The sequence below is a fragment of the Trichosurus vulpecula genome, chromosome 8 (genome assembly GCF_011100635.1).
Source record: "Trichosurus vulpecula isolate mTriVul1 chromosome 8, mTriVul1.pri, whole genome shotgun sequence".
Lineage (NCBI taxonomy): Eukaryota > Metazoa > Chordata > Mammalia > Diprotodontia > Phalangeridae > Trichosurus > Trichosurus vulpecula.
In genome coordinates this window covers 267,474,789-267,498,507 of record NC_050580.1, presented here as the reverse complement: position 1 = coordinate 267,498,507, position 23,719 = coordinate 267,474,789, and the positions used below count along the sequence as shown (strand labels likewise).

Sequence of the window (23,719 nt, the reverse complement as noted above, 5' to 3'; positions counted from 1 at the left end):
CTTCAGAGGTCAATGTTTTAATGTAGTTTCTACTGAATGCTCATCATTCCAATTTTTAATTCACTAGATAATGCAAGAAATAGTTGACCTCCACTGATAACACACTATCAATGCCATTAACTTACCTTACCTAATGAAGTTAATTCTCACTTTATACATTTATATATATATATATATATATATATATATATATATATATATATATATATATATATATATATATGCACACCCACACACACAATTCAGCTGAAAAACATGCTGGGTAGAATTTTACTTGAAAAAATATAAGCTAATTTTTAAACAGCAAAACGGTGAAGAGCCACTAAAACTAAAAATTATACACAGTAAGCATCATAATGTTTTATTCATAGCATTCTTTATACAGAATAAGCTTCACTGATATTTAATTCACTGCAGCATCCTGTTGGTGGTGAAGCACATGATTACATTAATTAAAAACAAAGAAACAAAGCGTTTTTGACTTTTTAAAATTGTATATATATTTATATCCAGTTGACAAATAGCATCACAATTATTACTGTATAAAAAAACTAAAATCACCATGGAAGCTAAGGCCTAGGTTCTTATTCCAATTGTTTCCTTTTGTTTATAGTTTAGAGATATTAGAAATTATATTCCAGTACCTCAAAAGGAAAAGCAAGTCCACATTATTTACATACAGGATGGAAAATAAAAGCTGCTTTTCACCTAAATCAGACTGCTGTCACCTACAGTATTTACATTATAAATGTTCAAAACTACCAACAAATACCATTTAAAACCAAAATCCACTGTACTTGGACTATTACTTTTAAATGAATTTTGTTTCTAAAGAAGAAATAGAAATCACCTTGAAGGCATATAATTTGATTCCCAAATGGATAAATCTACTGAATGCATAAATCAGAGTAGCAATATACCTTTTATATAGCTAATCTAGATATGGCTCTTTAAGCCCAATAGTATAACAATTAGACATAGGAAGCATCAATGAAAATAATGGCAATTCATATATCTTGTGAATTTACTCGTTAGCTTTTCTTAAAATTTAATTGTTAAAAGTCCATTGTCGCTCCTTCCCTCCAATTTGGATACTGATGAAATATATGAGAGATTATTTAGTCCCTTCTTTTAATCTTCTTAAAATTTCATGTAATAATATGCCCCTTGCCTTCCAGCTGTTCCATAGGAAAGCAAATACTTAAAATGCTTTTTCACTATTTAAAACATAAAACTAAGCTCTGGACAAAAAAAAATATAAGTAATTCAGAGTCATATATTGTTTTAAGTAGCTATTTAATTTTCAATCAATGTTAGTGAAACTTCCTAATTGGGCCAACTGTGGGAGTATTTAGATGGATTCACTGTGTCATGTCTATAATAAAAAGAAAATTAATATAAATTTTGCAGTGCTGTATTATGTGGTTAATGTGGGAAATGGTAAGTGCTAGTTGTAACGTAACAAAAATGGTACTGTATGCAGATGAAAATTAAATTATCACGGCTGACTACATATACTAGTATAGCAAGAAACAGAAATGGTGTAAAGTGAGATTCACATCACAGTAGGAAAGTTATACTAGATGAGTATGAAGATATGGACAGTTGAAAAATTTCCTTTCAGCCTACTTCCAAAAGAAATAGTCAGGCTTTTTTCCTGTACATAGTCTGATGCTTTGTCTATACCATATATAGTAGAAAAATAAATTCTTTAGCAACCTAGAAACAGTTTATAAAACTCTTAAAGTTTAATTTTCTTTGCTAGACATGCCAATGTTAAACTGACAGCTATAAATTAAAGCTATATAGACAACAGGTTTAAGTAATATAGAACAAGTTAAGAATACATTTACTGGACAGTTTTTTAAATTATTGTACTTTCTCAATTCCTGTGTGCTTTGCAATAGGAATAATAGGGCTTTTGTTTTCTTAGAAAAGATAATAATTTGCAAGAATATAACACAGAAGATAATTTATAATATACATGTACTTCAACAGCAGCCTGGTTCACGTCAACATTTTGATCCAGAATGATTAATCCAAGTTAAAATTAGAAGTACAATACCTAGGACATAACAGTTGGGAAAGGCAATTTTTATTTTAGGAAAAGGGAGCAAATCAAACTCTTAAGAACTTTAAATCTCAAAATCATCTATTTACTATATAATACATAGGACGATCTTAAAATCTCATTATGAATGAAGATTACAACAATGACCAAATAGCTTTTCTTTTATCACAAAAAACGTACCCTAGCAGCTGAAAACAAACCGAATTCTTTCCTTTCCAGACAAAAATGGCATAGTGTTCATAGAACCCTTGAGAAAAGCATAACAAAAAAGTTTACAGCCGCCTAATTCTGAAAATTTATCCATAATTTATCGCTTTGTAAGTTGCATTACCACTAATAAAATATTTAAAATGAAAAAAGCAGCATGTTTTACAGCAAAACTGGTACCAATGTCAAAGAAAAAAATGTATAAAAATGGTGCAAAAGTAATTTTGAAATTTTAGTACAACATACCACAGAAAAGAATATGAATACAAGTTCATAATTTTATATATACACTCCAAAGAGGCAATCAGTACCCAAAGTATTTATTGCTATATTAGCAATGGATTTTTGTATATATTTAAAGGGCCACATAAAAATAGATTTTAAAGAACAGATTAAATTCATGTCCTAGATTAAAACATTGTTTGGTTTAAAGAATTTTACTACAACAAATTTTATGCTTATGTATGAAAAGTTATATAACCTTATATGAAAATGTCATGAGCTATTTTCTACACACTAAATGTATTCCCCAAGAGGGAAAAAATTAAAATATCTAAAATATATTGGATTAAGTTTACAAGACCATCAATGATCTTTTGAACATGCATTTGTTTACAGAATTAACAGTATACAAAATGTTTACCTCATTAATGGAGCGTAAGGAAGTAGATGACATTTTTTTTTGCACAATATTCTAAATTCGCTTTTGTCATAAGCATGTCCTTGGTATTGTGCTACAAGAAATAAGAATTATATTTAACCTACCCCTCATCAAATTGTCCACAGGTTTACTCAGAAGATGGAAGGTGCAAGAGTGTAATATATTTCAACAGTGCACTTTTTCATTCTTTCCACCATCACCCCAAGCTTGATGTAACTTGATGTTATAAAATAACTATAGCTGGGCTTTTATGTTTGAATGGAAATTAAGTTGCCCAAATATCACATGAAATTAAAAGAAAAAGCAGCCATAAAGCAGGCTGAAAAGCACTGAATGTTTTGTAAGTGTGAGTTTTTAAATCATTTAATTTCTATAGAAAAATTTTATTCACAATATATTGAGGCAGAAATTGCCAAAGGAATGATATAGTGATTGCAATAAGATTACATGCAGCAGCAGTAGCTTTGTACTTTATAGTTATTTTTGTTTAAAAAAATTAAACCTCTCCAGTCATGCTTATATGATCTTGATCTGTAGCGGAAATGAAGGAAGAAAGATGATACAGTTCTAAGAGAAATATGTTCCCTCAGTATGAACATGAATTATTTGTCAGAAATATGAAATATATTATTGTACCCTGAAACATGCATGTCTAGCTTTGCTTTTTTTTTTTCTTTTCAATGCCAGGCTGCCTGCAATCATCTCCTTATATAATACCAAGAGGATCTGCTTGTAATTGTGGCTGTATTAGCTGAGGCTGCAATGGTGGTGGTAACTGAAGTGGTACCATTGGTTCCACCAATTGTCCAGTATTTGAAGGTGGTGGCTGAGGTGCCACAGAGTTAGCAGTTTCTACAATTTCTCCATTGTAAAAGAAAAACTGACACTGCTGAATAAAAGTTTCTACAACAGACTGATGGATTTTAGTGGTGGACAGAAACTCTCGATTTTCAAAATCAGGTCTCATCAGAGTTGGCCAGAAACAGATGGATAAGTTGTCTGCTGTCATAAGGTTGGTTTTATTTTGCTGACTAACCCTGTAAAAGAAGGAAAACAAATCACATTTATATGTGAACAAAAAACCAGAATTTTAAACCAAGAAATTACCTTAGAAATAATATAATCTCACTAGAACCCAAATTTCAAACTTAAAGCAGGTTTTCTGTCCCACCTGTCTAGTAAAGAAAAACTGCCAGTAAACAACCAATTCCTATGTTTTTGATGGTTTCTGCAGCCCAAGCACTTAGCACAGTGCTTGCCAAATAATAATAAAAATAATATATAGTTTTTAAAAAGCTCCTAAGATAGGTTTCCTTTGTTCAGCGCTCCTTGAAAGAAGTAATTTATAAATGGAAGCACTTTCTTTTATTCCATTGGAAGAATAGGCTTCTCAAAGTGATGAGGACAAATTACAACTTATTCTTCCACTAATACTGAAGAATACTAAAATTGTAGATCAAAATTTCAACTATTTTGAGTTATTATCTATTAATAAACCACACAAAATTCCACTCAAAATCTTGGCTAAGTTGTTAATCTTCAAAACTAGTGAACATTTCCCCCCAATAATACCCCATACTCTGTTGATTTGCATTCTTAAGAGTATAATACATGTTTTTGCCATTTTTATGCCCTCCCCATGCCCTACCCCCAAAGTCAAGCTCACTGCATATTTTCTCTCTCTCCACACACACACACACAGTCTCTTAAAATCATCTTAGAAACTGTTTAATTCAACCTCCTAATTTTACAGATGAGGGTTATAAGGCCCAAAATTTAAAGTGACTTGGTCCAAGGTCGTAAAACTAATTAGCTTGAGAACTAGGATTGGAACTCAAGTTTCTTAACTTCTAGCTTCCCATGAATTTAATCAGTTTTTTCAGTTTAATTTGCAATTTATGAAATTCTATTTCTCAGTATTTGGCCAGGACAACACTATGCCCTGAAGTACACTTGACTCTCAATTATTCACAGTCACAGAGGTGAGCCATGGCACAAATAATTCCTAAATCAAAAGAAGCCAAAACCTTTTCTCCTCATAAAGCTACTTTTCAAATCATGGCTTTCTTGGGTTGACATCAGGATAATGTATTTCCCAGGTGTATTTCAATGGATAATGTGAGAAGTGGTTCAGAAGTATCTTGGGTACCAAAAAGAAGACCAAAACAAGACAAAAAACAACTTGCTAAGAAAAATCCACTAATGGATAATCCAATATGACTGACTGAACATGGAAAGAAAATAAAGCCTATATAACACCTGTGTCCACTTTTCAAAAAAAGACACAAGGAAAAGTAGTATGATGCAAAAGAAACAGCATGGGGCCCAAGATTCTAGGGTTCTAACAATGAATGTTACCAGGCAAATTACAAACTCCTTTGGTCTCAGTCTCTTTATTTGTAAATGAAGCTTGTTCTGTAAGTTCCTTTCCAGTTCTAAAATTCTATTATCTAATAAAACAATGATAAACATTATCCGAAATCAAGCAGCACTATGAAAAATTTATGTTACTTTATAATTAAAAACAAGGTAAAACTTTACCCATTTTGTAATGCTTGTCACTTCAAATTAGCTTTTTTTTTTTTTACCTATTTATCACTATGGCTACTAATATTTCAGCAGTATTATAGCAAATGTTCATTACATGTATTATTAAAAATTACTGAGATACAGTTACCTGTTTAGATGTGCTATTACATATTTGAATACATCATAGTTAACAGGATGGAATTTCTTCAAAATCTCTTTCAAAGCATTAAGTCGTTCTGTCTTATCCAGGATTTCTGTAAAAATTGTGTTTTGGGAGAAAAAAATGGACAAAGTGTCTCTTAAAGCACTTGATAACGCCATTATAACTACTAAAAAATGCAGTGAATGCAGCCATTACATTAAGTTCTTGCTACATAATGTAGTGTCGAGTCTAAATACACACACACAAGATAATACATTTTTTTTTAAACTTGGAAATTAAGTCTTACACCAAGATGCTAAAAAATAATTACAACAGAACTTGTTGGGTACCAGTAACTGTTTCAATATCCCTATTTTAAAAGGCAAAGTTACAAATAAGGTTCAAAACATTCCTCCCTAGTGAATGAACTGGACACTGCCATTTAGTAGCTCATACACCTACATAATACTGTCAAAAGTGTGAAGCTATGAACAGATATATGGAATGTTCTATAACTAAATATAATAATTTATATAATCTTTGTTTAAATTATTACTGACCTCTTAAAGGTATTTTTAAATTATTTCAACAGATTCACAATCTCATAAGTAGAAATATTCCTTCCATTGATGGAGGCTGCAACATACTTACACTTTCTCATCCTGTATGATTCTTGGTTCATGTTATCTCAACGAGTGATAAGATCATGGAAGCATTCCTTTTATTTTAGTTGTTAGTACTCTCCTGTGATGTCTCCCTCCTCATATCATCTTATATTTACTTATTGGATTTTGCCCCAACTCCAAGGAGAATGTACCCTCCTTAAGAGCAGGGACTGTTCCTTCATTTTTGTCTATATCCCCAGGGCCCTGCATAGAGTAAGTAGACATTTAATAAACGCTTGTTTAAATGAACTGAAGAATGCTCTCAATGCACTGGGAAGCCTTCTAGGTTTTTAAGATTTCATGGAAACCAACAGTGCTCTGGCCTGTGCATTTGTTTTCATATTCTAGCTCTCAGTAAATGACTGGCCCACCTCATTTTCCAAGTTACAGGTCATTAATCATGCCAATTCCACTTGTTATTGTAAGGACATGTTGCAGCCTATTTACACTCTCTTCACTGACCTTGTTGTGCAGTTGTTCCAGTGCTTTTTGATTCTTTGTGACCCAATTTGGGGTTTTCTTAGCAAAGCTAGAGGAGTTGATTGGCCATTTCTTCTGCTCATTTTACAGATGAAGAAACTGAGGCAAACAGGGTTAAGTGACTTGCCTGGGTCAAATATTAAGTTTCTGGAGGCCAGATTTGAACTCAGAAAAATAAATCTTCCTTGACTCCAAAGTTAGTGTTATTCTGGTTTTTTTTAAAATGTATTTTTTTGTTGTTTTTTTCCCCACTTAATATTTTTTCCAATTACATGTAAAGACAGTGCTTAGTGTTATTATAACAATGATTTTCTACATGTAAGGCATCATAGGCCTCTAGTTTCTGATGTCTCCATTGTGACCACTTTTTAGGAATAATATCATCCGTGATCTTGAATATTTTTTTTAAAATGCCTTCCCTTCTTAGAGCAGTCTAAAAATAAACCCTTTAAGCCTCCTGTATGAATTTCCTATTAGTATTTTAGTATGGCCAAACAATTCAGTAACCTAACTCCTGGTAATGAGTCTTTCTGAGCTGGTCCTTACACAGCCAGTTCGGTGTATTGTCAACGCTTTTGTTGAGGCCAGAACTAGCCAGAATTTGGATTGTTAGCATAGTTTTTGTGAACTCAGGGGTCACCTGAATGCCATGATAGGACATCAGAGTAGGGATACGTGGAAGATATTTTTCATTCTTCAGGTAAATATAATCCAAAGATGGAATACAAGTCTACTGCCAGTGCAATATCAGAGACAGAGGGATAAAGCTAAAGAAACTAGATCAACACCTACAGTTGTAGACATATAGACATAGTGCCTGTAGACAGCTATGAAAAATGATGAGGCACTAATGATATACGGCAGGTTAAGATTTCCTTCTTTGATATTCTCAAACCTCTCAACTTAATCTTGTAACTGTGGACTACCTCACATTCCTCTATAAAACTGGTTGTTTTTTTTTTTTTTTCCAACTACAGGAAAAGCTTTACCAATTCAGATTTAGCCATATGTAAGCCAGGATCAATTAAAGAACAGTTTTATCACAACTAATTGCACAGAGTATGAAAGGGACTAACCAAGTATTATATAAAGATACACTCGTGGGAGTTCCTGTAAAGAACAAGGAAACCCTTTAAATGTGAGTGTCAATTCTAAGTAAAGGCCCTAAGAATATTTACAAAGCCTAGCATTTAAATATCCATGTATAATTTTCTGGCTCTTAATTATGTGTGTGTGTGTGTGCGCACGCGCGCGAAACATTAAGGAAAAATCCATTTATTCCTGTTTTCTAGTTTTAAAGATCAGAAATGGGTATATATTCTGCCACAAGTTTTTTTCTGTACTTATTGACAATTCTGTGAAATTTGTTGTTTCCATTATTAATATGATCAATTGTGCTTGTAGTGTTCATAAAATTGAGGCAACCTGACATAAATACAACCTGGTCACAGGTATAATCTTTGTGATATGACACTGCAATCTCTTTGCAAATATTTTGTTTAAAAATGTTTATATCATTGCACATTAAGAATACTGGTCTACAATTTTCTTTCTATTTTGACTCTCCTTGGTTTAGGTATCAGACGTTATTTATATATCATAGAAGGAATTTAGTGGGATTTCTTTTTTTCCTTCTATTTTTGAAAACAATACATATAATATTGGAATTGTTCTTTGCATGTTTGATAGAATTCACTTACAAATCCACCAAATTCTTGTTTTTTTTTTTCTTTTAGGAATTCGTTTACGACTTGAATTTTTTTTTTTGAGATTAAGTTGTTAAAATTTTCTATTTCATGTTCTATTAATAGGGGCATTTCACATTGCATTCAATGTGCCAGTTTTACTGGTATGTAGCAGGACAAAATGGTTTCTAACAATATCTTTTATTTCATTATTAATTGTGAATTTTCCTTTATAATATTTGTAATTTGGTTTTTCTCTTAAAAATGAAATTAATGGTTTTTCTCTTTTACCTTATTTTTGCATAAAATAACTTCTGGTTTTAGTAATTCAATTTTTTTTTGTTTTCAATTTTGTTAATCTCTTCTTTGATTTTTGGTATTTCTATTTTATTGCTTAATTGGGGTTTTTTATTATTGATTTTTATGTTTTTAGTTACGTTCCCAATTAATTGATCTATTCTTTCTCTTTTGTTAAGTGTTTTAGAGATATAAATTTTCCCCTAAGGACTGCTTTGGCTGCATAGTGAAAACAGTATATTGTCTCAATATTGACATTATCTTGTTTGTGAGGTTTTTATGCCAAAATACAGGGTCGATTTTTGTAATGTTAACTGTAACTGAGAAAAATATGCATTCCTTTCCTTTGCAAGTCAATAGTCATTGGAAAAGCTATCATATTGTATTTAACTCTTCCAAAATTCTATTTAAATCTTTAGATTCTTTTTAATTTTTTGGTTAGAGTTGTCTAGCTATAAGAAAGGGACATGTTGAGGTCCTCCTCAAATTATACTTTAAATACCCATTTCTCACTGAAATTCTTTTAGCTTTTCTTTTAAGTAACTAGAAGGTATGCCATTTGGTATACATATGTTAAGTATTGAAATTATCTGTGATACCTTTCAGGAATAGGTGATTTCTCCATTTAACTTTTTTAAACAAGTTTATTCTTTTTGTTGCTTTGCCTCAGATCATGATTGCTACTGATTGTTTGAGTTCAGTTCCATTGAAGCAAACTAGATTTTGTTCCAGCCTATTCATTTATCTAAGTGAGTCTATTTTCTATCATACGATTCCTATTAACAACATACTATTGGATTTAGCTTTCTAATCCATTATTTTTTCCTCTTCTACTTTAATAAGTTTGTTTCATTTACATTCACACCCGGGAATGTGATGGTATATGTTAAACGTGTGCTCCAAAAAAAAAAAATGCACACAGGACAATTAATTTTAATTTGCATTATTAACATTTTCTCCATCATTTTCTTAAGTCTAAATTACAGTGAATCAAGTTCTGATTTGTAGCAATTGCTGATTTCCAAGATGTAAACGATCACATTGAAAATTTAACAATTATCACTTATGAGCTAGTATGAACTGGCTCCAGCATACCCCTACGTTTTTCCTTCTCTTTGCTTCCCATCCCCTCTTTACAAAGAAAAGGAACACAGAAGATGATTGTGCTTGGCAATGATGTGCTATGCTTGATGCCATGCAATTCTCCTGTCCCTTTTCTTCACCTGTATTCCCAAATCATAGATTCTAACTCCTTTGCATTTTATTTCCTTTTCCCTCTCCCTGATCCCCTAGGTAAGTAGAATGCATTTCTACCTCAAACTATGTGTATGTATTTTACCTTACATTGACCAGTTCAGATGAAAGTGAAGTTCAAGTGATACGGGCTCCCTTCACCCTTTCCTTGTTTAAACAGAACTCTACTAGTGTACCCTGATTATGTGAGATAAAGTTGCCCCACTTTCTTTCCCTTTCTTCCCTAGTCTAATCCTTTTTTCAAAATTTTTCCTTTCTTCTGAGATGGTCAAATGTAACAAAATCACTCTTAGGTCCTCTGTGACTGAGGACAATAAAGTTACATACACAGTTTCTCCTGATTATTGACTTGTTTTTACCTTTTTAATATTTCTCATTATTCTTATGTTTATATTTCAAAGTTTTTACTCAGCTCTGGTCTTTTCATTAGAAGGGCTTTTAATTCTTCTGTTTTAAGGTACATTTTCCCCTTGTAGTTTATACTTTACATATACTCAGCTTTGCTCAGTAAATTATTCTTTCCTAAAAGTCTATAACTTTTGCCTTTGTTTTCCATTCCTCTGTAGTAGGTGGCTGCTAAACAGTGTGTGATATCCTGATTGTGGCTCCTTGGTACCTGAATTTTTTTCATTCTGGTTGCTTCCAGTATTTTTAACTTTGACCTGGAAGCTCTGGATAGTGGCTTTGTTTCTTCACTTTGAAGTTTCTTGCAGAAGGTGACTGATGGAGTTCTTCTATTTCCATTTTGCTCTTGGTTCTAAGAGAGCCAGGCAACTTTCTTTTTTAAGATTTCTTAAAATATGACTAGGCTTTCTTTTGGGGGGGGCATGGTATTCAGGTAGTATGATGGTATTTAAATTTTTCCTCCTTGATCTATGGACTGTTCGTTTGTATTTACTTTTTTATTTTTCTTTTCATTTCTGTATTTGAACAAAGTCTCTATGCAGTTTTGGACTTTTCGTCAGGAATATTTGATATAAAGTCTATTTCCACCCCCTCCCCATAGGATTATGCCCAGTTTTGCTGGGTAATTCGTTCCTGGTTATAAGCCTATACCTAATCTTTGCTTTCTGTACTATATTCGAAGCACTTTGTTTCTTTAAAAAATTGGCTACTAAATCCTGTGTGATCTTGACTGTGGATTTGCTTTCTTAGTACTCGTGACTTTTTTTTTCCCCTAGCCATTTTTGGTATTTTTCTTTGACCTGGATGTTCTGTATTTTGGTTATGATGTTTCTATGAGTTTTTATTTTGAAGTTTTTCGGGAGATACATAGTGGATTATTTTTTTCTCTGGCATTAGAAATCTTGTAGCCACTGCCAACTGGCTGGCCTCACCCTGGTTATGAGCCTGGTCTCATTTTTTGATACTGCTACGGGGTCAGAACCATAATGCTATCTATATAGCCCTCTTTTAAGCCAACAGCTGAGTCCATGACCTGCTATATGGGTCAACTGGACAGTACTGTGGTCCTTCTCTAGGTGCTGAGTCTGTAATACTCTCTCCAATGCTCAATGGCACTGTGACCTTAGTCCAAAGTCTGGGTCAGGCATCTTTATCTAATCCTTTCCCAGTTTCAGGACAGAACCCACTTGTCTGTGTGTTGCATTTGTGATCTTAGGCTGGAAAGATGACTCACTATGGTTCTTCCTCAGACTTCTTAATCATTACTCAGACCGGCACTCTTATCAGATCTTCTTCGAATAGCTATAGGGGGAACTGGGCTGTATTGTATCATCCTACTCTGCCTTCTTGGCTGGTCTGCTGAAAAATTATTCTTTCTCCCAGAAATCAGCCAAGAAAAAGTATAAGAATCCTCATCAAATAGTTTCTTCACTGAAAAAAGTATTTAAATCAGGATACAGTGTTTTGTTAAGTAGGGACTATATCATTTTTTAAAAAGACCTTAATTATGAGCTTTGAAAATGTTACAGAATAAAATATTTCTGAAGATGGAATAAGTCTTTTCATCCTTAAGGAGACTGTTTTGTCTTTCACTGGTTGGTCACACAAGCCAGTGAAATTACATAGCTCTGTTGCCACATACACTACATAAGCATACATTTATGTCTACATTTTTGCATTCATGTCTCACCAAATTTCATTAGCTATACACTAACTATATAATAACATGAGTCATCAATGCCTTCTTGATACAGAAGAAAAAAAAATATCAATACCTGCTACCAAACATGACATCTGAAATACTTTCAGTTAAAACACTGACAATAAAGGTTTTATTAAGAATTAAGAATAAAAGGAGGTAATAAAAGTGTACTTCCAAAAGAGATTATGTATTAATACCACATGCCTAAATAAGTATATTTTCATGTTATAGATATAATATTACTGCTAAACTCAGTTAAATATCTACAGCATTAGATTATATTCAACAATGATCTCCCAAACAGAACAGGTTTCAACAGAAGAAATGAAGCAGAGTTAAAAAATGTTTTCTAACATATGTATGTTTAATGATTCCCAAATGGTTTCATTACCATCATATGCTTTACATAAAGAAAATTCTCTGAATTACATTGGAACTAACTCTTCACATACAACTTACCTGGGAAATGGAGACAAAAATATGCATAATGTTTCCATTAGACAGTTAAGTCAAAATATCACCATCACTTTAAAAATTCCATATACAGATAGTTCTCACTTTACATAAATTGGCATTATGCAAATTTGACTTTACATAAAGAATTCTGAAAGAGATCCATATTCTAAAACTACCTGTTAACTATACATACTATGCTCTCTCCCTCTCCATTCCTGCCCCTCAGGTCGGCACTCCATGGCTTCCTACTCTCACCTTCCCCACCAAAAAACAAAAAGAACCAAACAAAAAAACCCTTCAAGGGAAAGTAGAACATTTGTCCACACTCCAGTATTGTAAGTCTGTCCCTGGCCTTTGAATATTACCTATCTTTTCCTATCTGTGTCCGTGCCTGGCCTCTACATGTATCCCCCATGTCCCCACCGGGTTTTGGTTCTGGCCAGGCCCCAATGTGGTTGGACCCAGACTCAACATGTTCTTCTTCCTGCTCTCGCTTCTCTGTCCCCAAATGCAACATGTCCTTGAACCATGAGCCAACCCCCTACCTCCATGGGTGTGCATCCCCTTTCCTGTTTCCCTCCCTTTCTCATGTCCACAGACAAATTCACATTGGGTAAAAATTGTTTTAAGTATAGGTCTGTAGAATGGTCCATTTATGTAAAGCATGAACTGTCTTTAATTCCCAAAGTGTTTCATGGCCTCGATTACTTGAATATTTCTATAAAGACATATGTATTTAGCTAGATCACTACAAATAATCTAAGAAGTGAAAATTTTAAAGATTTATCATGGTTTCTCCACGTAATGGCTTCTATCAGCTAGCCAAATAACACCAAAATGTCACTAAAAAATCCTGAAACTTGAAAATCCAATAACTGAGAACTGCTATTATCTGTTAAAAACTCAGATAATGTATTTTTAGGGTTTCAACTGAATATCTACATGACTCAGTATTGGATCGATTTATTTACTTTTTAATATCCTCAAGTTCTAGTAAAATACATCTCTAAGAGGTTAAATTGCTAAATAAACTAAATCTTTTAGAGAAATCATTAAGTTAATGTGTACCATTTGGTAATCTAGAATAATCCACAAAAGGCAAGAGGGTTATTACTTACTTGAGGCTTCTAATAGCTCTGGATGAAGAGAATATGGAATTAAAGGATCTGGCAAATCAGCAAAGAAAGCTTTAAGTGCTCCAGCAACAGCATTTACTGTCACTTCCATTGATACTAGATTAATATTATGATCTACAAAATAAAAATGAAATGACAATTTAACAGCTGAAGTATTATGAAAACAAGATGCTTTTGGAAATCTGTTTTAAACAAACTATTCAAATGTGCTTTGCATAAAGTGAACTACTGCTAAACATTCAAATACATCAGAAAGGCTGGTTGTTGCCTGCCACTTATATCTTTAAGGACTTTTCTTAAATTTGAAAGCCTCTGTGTCATTCATCCTACAATCTCTACCAAACAGGACTAAAAAAGATGTATATGAATGAATAAGAGTTAAAATTATAAGATGTCAATACTTTTCTTCTACATTAACGAAATGATGGCTAACCAACCTATCAACAATTATGAGAAATATTTAAGCATTTATTTATATATTCTATCATTTAATGGTTAATATATAATATTTGTACTGGAAGAGGATTTAACAAAAAAGATGCCAACTACAAAAAATGCAAAATATTTCCACAAGAGCTTCAGAATTTATACTGCAATATATTACATACATTTAAATCCAAGTGATTAAAAACTCAAAACTACTGAAATATATTAGGTTATTCAATGAACCCTTTTAACTATCATTACTAAAAGTTAATATTTAAAATGGGGTCATTTTGATTAAAAACACTATATAGAAAATAAAATATTTCTCAACAGAATGTGTGAAAAATATTAATACATTTATATTTCAGTACAGGGGAGAAACCATTAGTAGAAAGATATTTAGGTATTTAACAAATAAGTTTTAAAGGATGTTTAGGTATCTATCAAACATTAGCTGGTTACAAAATCTATCCTCTTGCTTAATCTAGATAGACAGTAATAAATGAACAATAACTTTAGCCTTAAAGTCATTAAAAAAATAGAATGAGCTTTGCTAACAAAGAATAAACAATAAATCTGATCCAGTTTTCACTTAAAGAAAGGCTGTCTTTCTAATTTATTATGAATTTATGAAATGACAGGCAGCATGGTATAGTGGCCTTGAAGTCAGAAGAACTGATGTCAAGCCCCACCTCACACATACATATTGGCTAGTGTAAATCCTAGAAAGTCACTTAACTTCTTGGTGATTCAAGCAACTCTCTAAATTGTTGACCAGGTAAGGATCTGCACTGGTACAGAAAGTTCCTCACCGAGAGCTTCCCACACCAATGAAATCACAGGATTGCTGCTCCTCTCACTACAACCCTTTCCCCATCAAAGGAATTAATGAAATGGATATGAAAGGTCTGATATTAGTTTTTCCAGGGCTTTTAAAAAAAGACCTATATCTCAAATAAATTATTGTAGTTTGCATACAATATACCACTACTAATCAACACATTCCTATGATGTTGGGTTTTTTTTGTTTTGCACTGATTCATTTGTATTTTCTTATTGGCTACACATTTCTGACACAGCTTAACTAGGATCACTGAAAAAACGAACAAATTTGTATATTTTAATTTTGTTAGCACTATGTTCTAAACCACTGATCAAAGTCTCTATTCCATTCAATTCAAAATACCCCTGGTATCTAAATTCATACTTATAACCTCATAGCAAAAAAATGCTTTCTCTCCTTTCTAAAGCAACCCTTGTAATGTAACCTTTTATCATGTGTGTTCACATACTTGTTTTGTCTCTGAATCATATGAACTCAAGAGCTGGAAGAGATCTCAGAAAACACAGTCCAGAACAAGAATCTTTGTTACAACACACTTGACAAGTAGTCATTCAGCCTTTAAAAACAACAGCTAACATATACACAGCACTTTACATAGATGACCTCATTTGAACCTGAAACCAACCCTTTGAATTGAATGATATTATTATATTCAAGCCTTTTGCTGAAGACCACAGTTAGAGAAACACCATTTCACCAAAACATCCAACTTAGCTTTTTGATAGCTCTAATTATTAGGAAGTTTTCCTTAACATCAAACCTAAATTTGCCTCTCTGTATCTTATAACTATTCATTGTTCCTACTTCTGTTCTACCTGACCATACAAGTTTATTTCAGTTTCCATGCATAGGGCACTTTCAACTCTTGAAAAAGCTATCATGTTCCCCCAAATGTTCTCTCTTCCAAGCGATCCACCCCCGATACCTTCAACTAATCCTCATCTGGTATGATCTTGAGACCTTTCAATATCTAGGTTGCCCTCTACTAAACGTACTCCAGCTTATCAATGAACTAATTTTTTAATTTTGGTGTCCAGAACTACGGAAGAGTAAGAAAGAATTATCCCTTCTCTAGTGCAGGATGCTATGGCATTTCCTAATGAAAACTAAAATGACAGCTCACAAATAAAACATAATACTAGATGTAGAGCTGAGAAAGAATCTGAGGAAACTGAGGTTCAAGCCTTTTCCAAAAGCTGAATTTCAAACACAGGTCAGTTGATCCTTGATTCAGTACTCCCTCCACTACACCACACTACCATATTGAGCTAGCAGTACTTCTGCAAACAAACTACCATCCAGCCAGACCCTCCTCCATTTTGTACTTGCAAAGCTCACTGAACTTTATTATTAAGTCTCCTATTCAGTGATCACTAGTCTGTCAAGCTGTTTTTGGATCCCGATTCTGTCATCCAATGTGTTAGCTATCTGTCTTAGTTTTGTATCATTTGAAAATTTCTTAAGCACAGTATGAAGACCTTTATCCAAATTATCCTTCCGAGCGATAACTCTAAGACAAGTATGTCTCCTAGCACTGGAATCTCCAGTTTTTAATTTAAATCCATTCTTTGTGCATTCGTGTGAGAGGCATCAGGAGATGGGGATTTTTATTGCTGTGTCCGCTTCTGGGTTTTGTCCCCTGCTAATTTTTGAGCATCTCTACTGCGGGACTATTCTCCTACATTATGGATACTCTGCATGGCAGTTAGCCTGGTGGATATAAGCAGTTTTCTCCTCCTTTCCTTTTCAGTTTATATATTAGATTCAGTTATTTTTAAGATTTTTAACACTGTAGAAAAATGCATTCTGATAAGTCCTTCTTAGGTGCATTCCATTCCTTGGGGCCAAGAGTTTGCCATTCCACTATTGTCTTTATATGAACATAAAGCACCCATATCCCCTCCCTTGAAGAAATCTGTCAAATCATCTAAAAGGAAATCTTTGATCTAGTTGCCTTTCCAAATTACTTTATCTTCTCCATCCTTTAAATCAAACTGTTGAACTGGCCTTTCACATTCCCTCTTATATCCACTCATAAATTCCACAGAAATGGATGTGAAGATGACAATGATTTCTACCTAAATTTCATGGGCTTTTTTAGGCCTCACTCTCTGTTTAATCTCTTGGCTTCCTGTACTGAACGATTAACTCACTCAAACCATTAAATTCGTAAAACAAAAAGAACAGAATTAGATTTTATTATATATAGTAGTTTATCATTACCTTGGTCAAATTGCTTTTGAATGTTGTCTTGATCAGTTTTGTTCCCACTAACACGATAGAGGCCTTCAGTACAAAGTCCTTAAAGAGAAAAGAAAGATATTCAGAATAACATTTAAACAGTGTCCTGTATATAACAATTTAGCTAAATAAAAACTACATTAAAAACTCTGAAGCAAGCTATGACACATTTTGAAAACATGTTGACAAACATTTTCCCACATGAGAGCTTTTGTAAATCAATAACTTGGATTTTAATTAGGATGTATATAATTTTTAGTATTTAATTTGTCAAAGAGTAAAATGATTTTTAAAAGTTGACCCACTAAAGTAATAAAATCTGAAATACAAACTGAAAGTTACTTATAAAAATCTAACGATATTTGGTCAAGAGGCAAACTCTACTCGACTACAAGTTCCATAAAGGCAGGGAATCTGTCAAAGCTTTTTTATTCTTGTTATATTTAGTTTACTGATTTTTATATAGTGCTCACTTAATAAATGTTGGCATGGTTAAAGTGAATTCATAATTTTTCTTTTAAAAGGTTTTATTTCAGACAATTCTATTAATTACTAAACATCAGTACTACAGAAGTTTAACCAAGCTAGAGCTAGTTTTCATAAGCAATTTTATTTTAAATATGTATGGTAGAAAAAAACCAAAAAACAATTACTGGCATCTCTCCCTGAGTATCAGTACTGAAAAAATTCCCTTACACCATTTTTCTTATGTTTTCTCATTAACGCACTGAAATCTGTCTTCAGGTAACACTCCACCTCACGGAATAAATATACTTTTGAAAAGCTATGAAGTAAACGTTTGTAAAAAGGATTACTTCTTCACGATTCCCATTATACAAATGGAAAGCATTCCCAAGCTCTTAAGATTTAATTACATTTACATAAAGAATGAAATAAATCTGTCAAATCATCTAAAAGGAAAATGATAATTTTATGACAAAATTCAAGATAAGTTAATATATTTTCTGAAAGATGCTGCATTGGGTTAAAAAAAACAAATTTGATTTTTTTTTAAAGTTTTAAAATTTAAGGACTTATCCAACCCCATCCCAATCTTCATGTAAGAAAGAAGGTAGTTATTTCATTCAGATATCTTAGGAGAGTAACATAAGTAGAAAGTAACATTTTAGCCTGCCAACTCTCTTAGGAAGATACACAAAATCCAAAGTCAGGACATGAAAATGCTGATTATTTTTAAAAAGGTAACCGTTTCTTAACTGCAAGGAGTACCGACAGTGACTCTTATACTTCTTAAAATCACACTGATGATGCTTACGGAGTGGTATGGTTGAAAAACAAACACCAAAGCCAGTCTTAGGCTACGTTAAAAGAAGTATAAAGTGATTATCATGCAGTACTCTACACTGGGAAGGCCATACTTTAAGTACCCTAGTACTTCAAGAAGAAACATTATCAAACTAGCGTGTATCTAGAAGTGAGTAAACAGGATGGTGAGGGGATGCAAAAACATTTGAAGAAAACACGAAGGCACTTATAGGCATAGTCTAGAGAAAAGAAAGCTTGACAGACATGGATAGTTATTTTCAAATATCTGAAGGGTTTTTATGTGAAAGTTTCAGAGAGTCATAAACATTAAGCTAGAAGTGATCTTAAAGATTATGTTGTCCAGCTCTTAATTTTGCAGATGCAAAAACTGAACTCTAGAAAGTTTAAATCAGCAATTTTCCAAATTTGTGTAGCAATATCCCCTCTTTATTTTTTAAACAGAAAAAAGGCATGTCCAATAACTTTTGGTAAAAACAATCTATGCCAACAATTTTTTTAGCTCATATTATTCAAAGAAAGTTAGGAATTCATAAAAATTTTAAAATACAAATCCTTGGTTACAATCATAATAAAAAAGTAACATACGGATTTATGGGAATGATTTAGAGCTTTCATATTTGCAATTTATAAAGTAATGACCACAGGCATATTATTAGTGTTATTAATGTGATGGGTGGAGAGGTTTTTAATCACAAAATTTGTCAGTTTCATGACATTTATGATATTGCTACTTAGGATCATAGATCTAGATCTGGAAAGAAAGGATTTCAGGACTTCCATCTAGTTGTTAATTTTATAGAAGAGGAAATTAAGGAATATTAAGTGGCTCACTAAGGTCAAATGTGTAAAAAAAAATGGAAGGATAGGGATCTGAATTGAAACTCTAGAGCTCTAATTTCAAATTCTGGGGTATTTCTACTACACTAGCCTAATAAAAATATTAAAGATTGGTATTTCACTCTTAAAACTGCTGTAACAGAAAGCCCCATTTGAAAGAAATAAAATAGTCCAAATATTTCTCTATACATATGCACATAATTTAATAATTCTTCAGGATGTCATAGGACTTATAATTCTCAACATACATGCTCTTATTCTAAACTTTACCACATCAGACAATATTCTTACAAATCCACACGATGCTGTAACATTCATATTCCATTATCCGTTCTTGCTTCTACCTTCTATAGTTATTATAAATTAATTCTCTGATATATTGCTGTAGCAAAGAACTAGAAAAAAAAAGATATCCACCAATAAAAGAATGGCTAAACAAATGCTATGATACATGAAAGTAATGGGATGTTACTGTGCTACTAACAAACAATAATTCTTCATAATTATTATTTCTTAACAGAGAGAAGCATGGGAAAATAAGCAGGAAAGCAAAAAAATGGAAAGAACATCATCAAAATTCACCTGTTCTTATTTCTTTGCATAAATATGGTATTTTTAAAAAAATATTTTCCCCCAAATCGCATGTTAAAATAATTTTTAAACTTTTTTTTTTTTAACATTTTGAGTTCCAAATTCTTTGTCTCCCTCCCCCACTCCTTCCCCCCCCCCGAGATGGTAAGCAATCAGACATAGGGTTATATATGTGCAATCATGTAAAACATTTCCATATTAGTCATTCTATACAAGAAGACTCAAATGAAAGAAAAAGAATAAAAGAAAGTGACAAATAGCATGCTTCATTCTGTATTTAAACAATCAGTTCTTTCTCTGGAGGAGGATAGTATGCTTCATCATTAATCCTTTGGTATTGTCTTTGATCACTGTATTACTAAAGATAGCTAAGTCATTCGCTGTTCTTCATCATATATTATTGTTGTTACTGTGTACAACGTTCTCCTGCTTCTGCTCACTTTACTTCGCATCAGTTCATTGAAGTCTTTCTAGGTTTTTCTGAAATCATTCTGCTTGTCGTTTCTTACAGCACAATAATATTCCACCACAATCATATAATACAACTTATTTAGCCATTTTCCAATTATTTTGCAATATGTTATCAGACCCTACTAATTTTATAAATTGTTTTTTCTTCTTTTTTCCTGGTTGAGTCACATGGGTTTGTATGACATGATGTTAAGAACACCCAAATTTTCTCTTAGCTGTCTTGCATTTTATTCTTTTTCTTTGGTTCCAACAAGTTCTGCATCAGGCCCCCCCACCCCCACACTGTCAGTCTCTTCTTCTGTGCCATCACTCATTTTCCCACTTCTGGACCATTAGGGATAGGCTTCTTTAATCACATCACACAGAGAGAGGTGTTGCTTGTCTTTCATTTTTCCTTTAAGAGGACCAATGGCATCATGGGGGTGATGTCTTGACTTGCATGTGAAATGGATTTAAGTGAGGCACAACTGCATAAGGTCATCAGCCTTACTCTGTCTTCCGGAGTCATTTAAAGTCCCATGGCAAGACAAAAGTCAAGATGACTGGTGATGGCCCAGGTTGCAATGGATGGCATCTTCATGTCTGACCAAGCTCTAAGTGTTCCACAGCACCTGCTTCCACCACCTTCATGGTCACTGGAACAAATTATTCTCATCCACCCATTCCGCTGGGGGACATCTTCACATGCCTGGGTGGTTTAACCCATCTGCCAGCTAGTTTTAGCAGGGCATGGCTGCTGCACATGGAGCCACATGTGAGAGCTGAGTAAAAGGTAGACACCAAAGGTGGATGAGCAGCCCTGAAAAGGTCTGGGAAAGTCCTCACACTAGAGGTGCTAGTCCTCCTTGAACACCCTAAGGAAGTTTTAGGCAACTGCATGGTATAGTCAGAATTGGAGTCAGGCAATCCTAAGTTTGCTTCAGACACTAGCTATGTCACCATGATGAAGTCACTTGAGTGCTATCAGTCTCAGTCTCCTCCTCTGTAAAATGGGAATAGCACCTACTTCACCTCAAAACAATACATAAATACTATCACTGTAATTGCATTATTTATTATATTAATGAAAGGTAATTATATGCTTTCTAGTGTTAACAAGTAGATGCTGGATTTTGTCAAAAGCCTTTTCAGTATATGATTTTTGTTATCTTATTGTGATTTTTTAATATGAACAGTCTTCTTTAGGTTGAACCTTTCCTGCAATCAAAAAAAAAAGCATGTATAATACGAAGGTGTCTGTAGTAAGAGCAATCCACCATTCAAGAAATACAATAACTATCAGGAAAAAGATTTCATTTCATAAAGTACTTTTGGGGTTTCCAAGGCAAGTATATATCTATATCTATATCTATATCTATATCTATATCTATATCTATATCTATATCTATAGCTATAGCTATAGCTATAGCTATATCTATATCTAACTGAATTTATACTTGGTTAGGTCCCTTCTACTCTACCTGGTTTCACACCATGAGATTCCTCTCTCCAGTTTTTACAACTCCTAGAGTAGCCTGATTTTCCCCCAACAAATGGGTGGGAACCACACTGGGTCAGTAACAAAAGAAAAAAGCAAAGATACTAGAAAAGTCAAATCTTGAAATGCATGTCTCGTGTTCTAAATGTAGAACAGACAGTATGAATGGGAGTGTACTCATCATGAAATCTTTTTCCCCCACAGAAGATTTAGTTGGGAAGTTCTTTCCCTGTAATTTTAGTTGTTTAGCACATTTCTTGCTGTTCTGAGGTGGTAGAGGCAAGATGTTATGCTGACACGTGACCACTCACTCTGCCATTTTATTATAAACTTCCAATTCTTTTATTTTAAAGAAGTTAAAACCAAGTTTCAGAGGGGTTGAATAATTTGCCTAGGTACAATACAAGGCTTTAGTGCAGTGTCTGGATATTAAAGTTTAACCTCTACATATGTTAAATAGTACTACCGATCATAGACTACAAGCTATATGAGGCTTAGTAAATATTCTAAAGCAGAATTATTGATGCAAACTGGTATCTTTACATAGAATCGAATATATTAAATTTCAGTAGTAAGAGCAACCCACCATTCATGAAATACAGCAACTAACAGGAAAGAGGATTCATTTCATCAAATATTTTGTTAGACACTTGATTACCAGTAGCAGAGAGACTGATTCCCAAAGTGTCAGATAAATGCAGCTAAGAAAATACTAAATAAATTGAAGTAGGATATAGGCATTTGGCTCAGAACAAAAAAGGAAGGATACCAGAATGGTTTGCCATTTCCTTCTCCACAGCAAACATTAACAACTGATATTAAATCCTTTCCTATTTTAATGAAAGAGAAAGGGGAGAAGATTACAGGCTATTGATGAATCTGGAGTTGAAGGAATTTGACACTGAGGGTGAAAAGAGGCTAGAGATGAAGTAGACACATTTTAAAATGCTTCACAATTTTGCCTAGAATCAGCTCTGTTTACCTTCAGCTGAGTGGAGGCAAACAGAAGCTATGAGTGGATAAAGAAATTTTCTATGGTTAATACTGGCAGCTCTGCTTTCTCTGATATACACAGACCTATTATATATATGTATATATGTAAAATGTTAACATTATATTATTATAACAAATACTCATTCATAGTTCTTAAGGATGTTATTAAGAAACTTCATTCATACAGGATTCCTTGAATCAGAGCAAACTTACTCCACCAATGCAAACTGCTCTGCAAACTACAGTCTTACAACACTGCTTGGAGCACTGAGACGTTAAATAGTTTTCCCAGGGTCACATAGCCAGAAGGTGTTACAACTGGGGCTTGAACCTAGGTCAAACCTGACTCCAAAGTCTGCTTTCTATACAACACATGATGCTTTGTTAAAATCAAATTTTTATTGAGAAATAAATGAGATAAAATGTATTTTTATTTAAACAAATTTGACACTGCTGCAAAACCAATTTGAAAAGTAAAAAATGTTATGTAAAAACCCACAGTATAGACCTTTAAAAAGTATTCAGGTATTAAATGAAACACCAAAAAAACTTTTTTATTAGAAAAACATGAAACTGAACCTGATTCGTCAATTAAATTACATTAATTCTATCTTCCCTAACTATGAGTCTAAATCTCTAAATAAGTGTTTGCCAGCCCTGAAACTAAGAAGGCAAGGCACTGAAACTTGTTCCACTGGTCAATTCTATAATTTGGCTATACCTTCTCTTACCCAGATGCTGCTGTACTAGCTCAAAAACTTGGGAGAAAAATTTGCAGAAGCTAACATCATTCTACTTGGAATTTGAGGGCTAATCTGTTTTACAAACTCTTTAGAACTAATTCCTCAGTTTTTCCGATAAC

General features: G+C 33.2%; 1 protein-coding gene across 1 annotated transcript in view; it reads right to left on the bottom strand.

Annotated features, from left to right (window-relative positions):
- Window positions 1–338: 338 nt before the first annotated feature.
- Window positions 339–23,719, bottom strand: part of ARHGAP5 (Rho GTPase activating protein 5) — a 106,109-nt gene continuing 82,728 nt past the window's right edge. The window contains exons 4-7 of the mRNA XM_036769577.1: window positions 17,184–17,261; window positions 13,673–13,804; window positions 5,617–5,722; window positions 339–3,976 (exon numbers count right to left, since the gene is read on the bottom strand). Coding sequence (XP_036625472.1) covers window positions 3,646–3,976; window positions 5,617–5,722; window positions 13,673–13,804; window positions 17,184–17,261 — 647 coding nt within the window. The 3' untranslated portion in view covers window positions 339–3,645. The remainder of the gene's footprint in view (window positions 3,977–5,616; window positions 5,723–13,672; window positions 13,805–17,183; window positions 17,262–23,719) is intronic.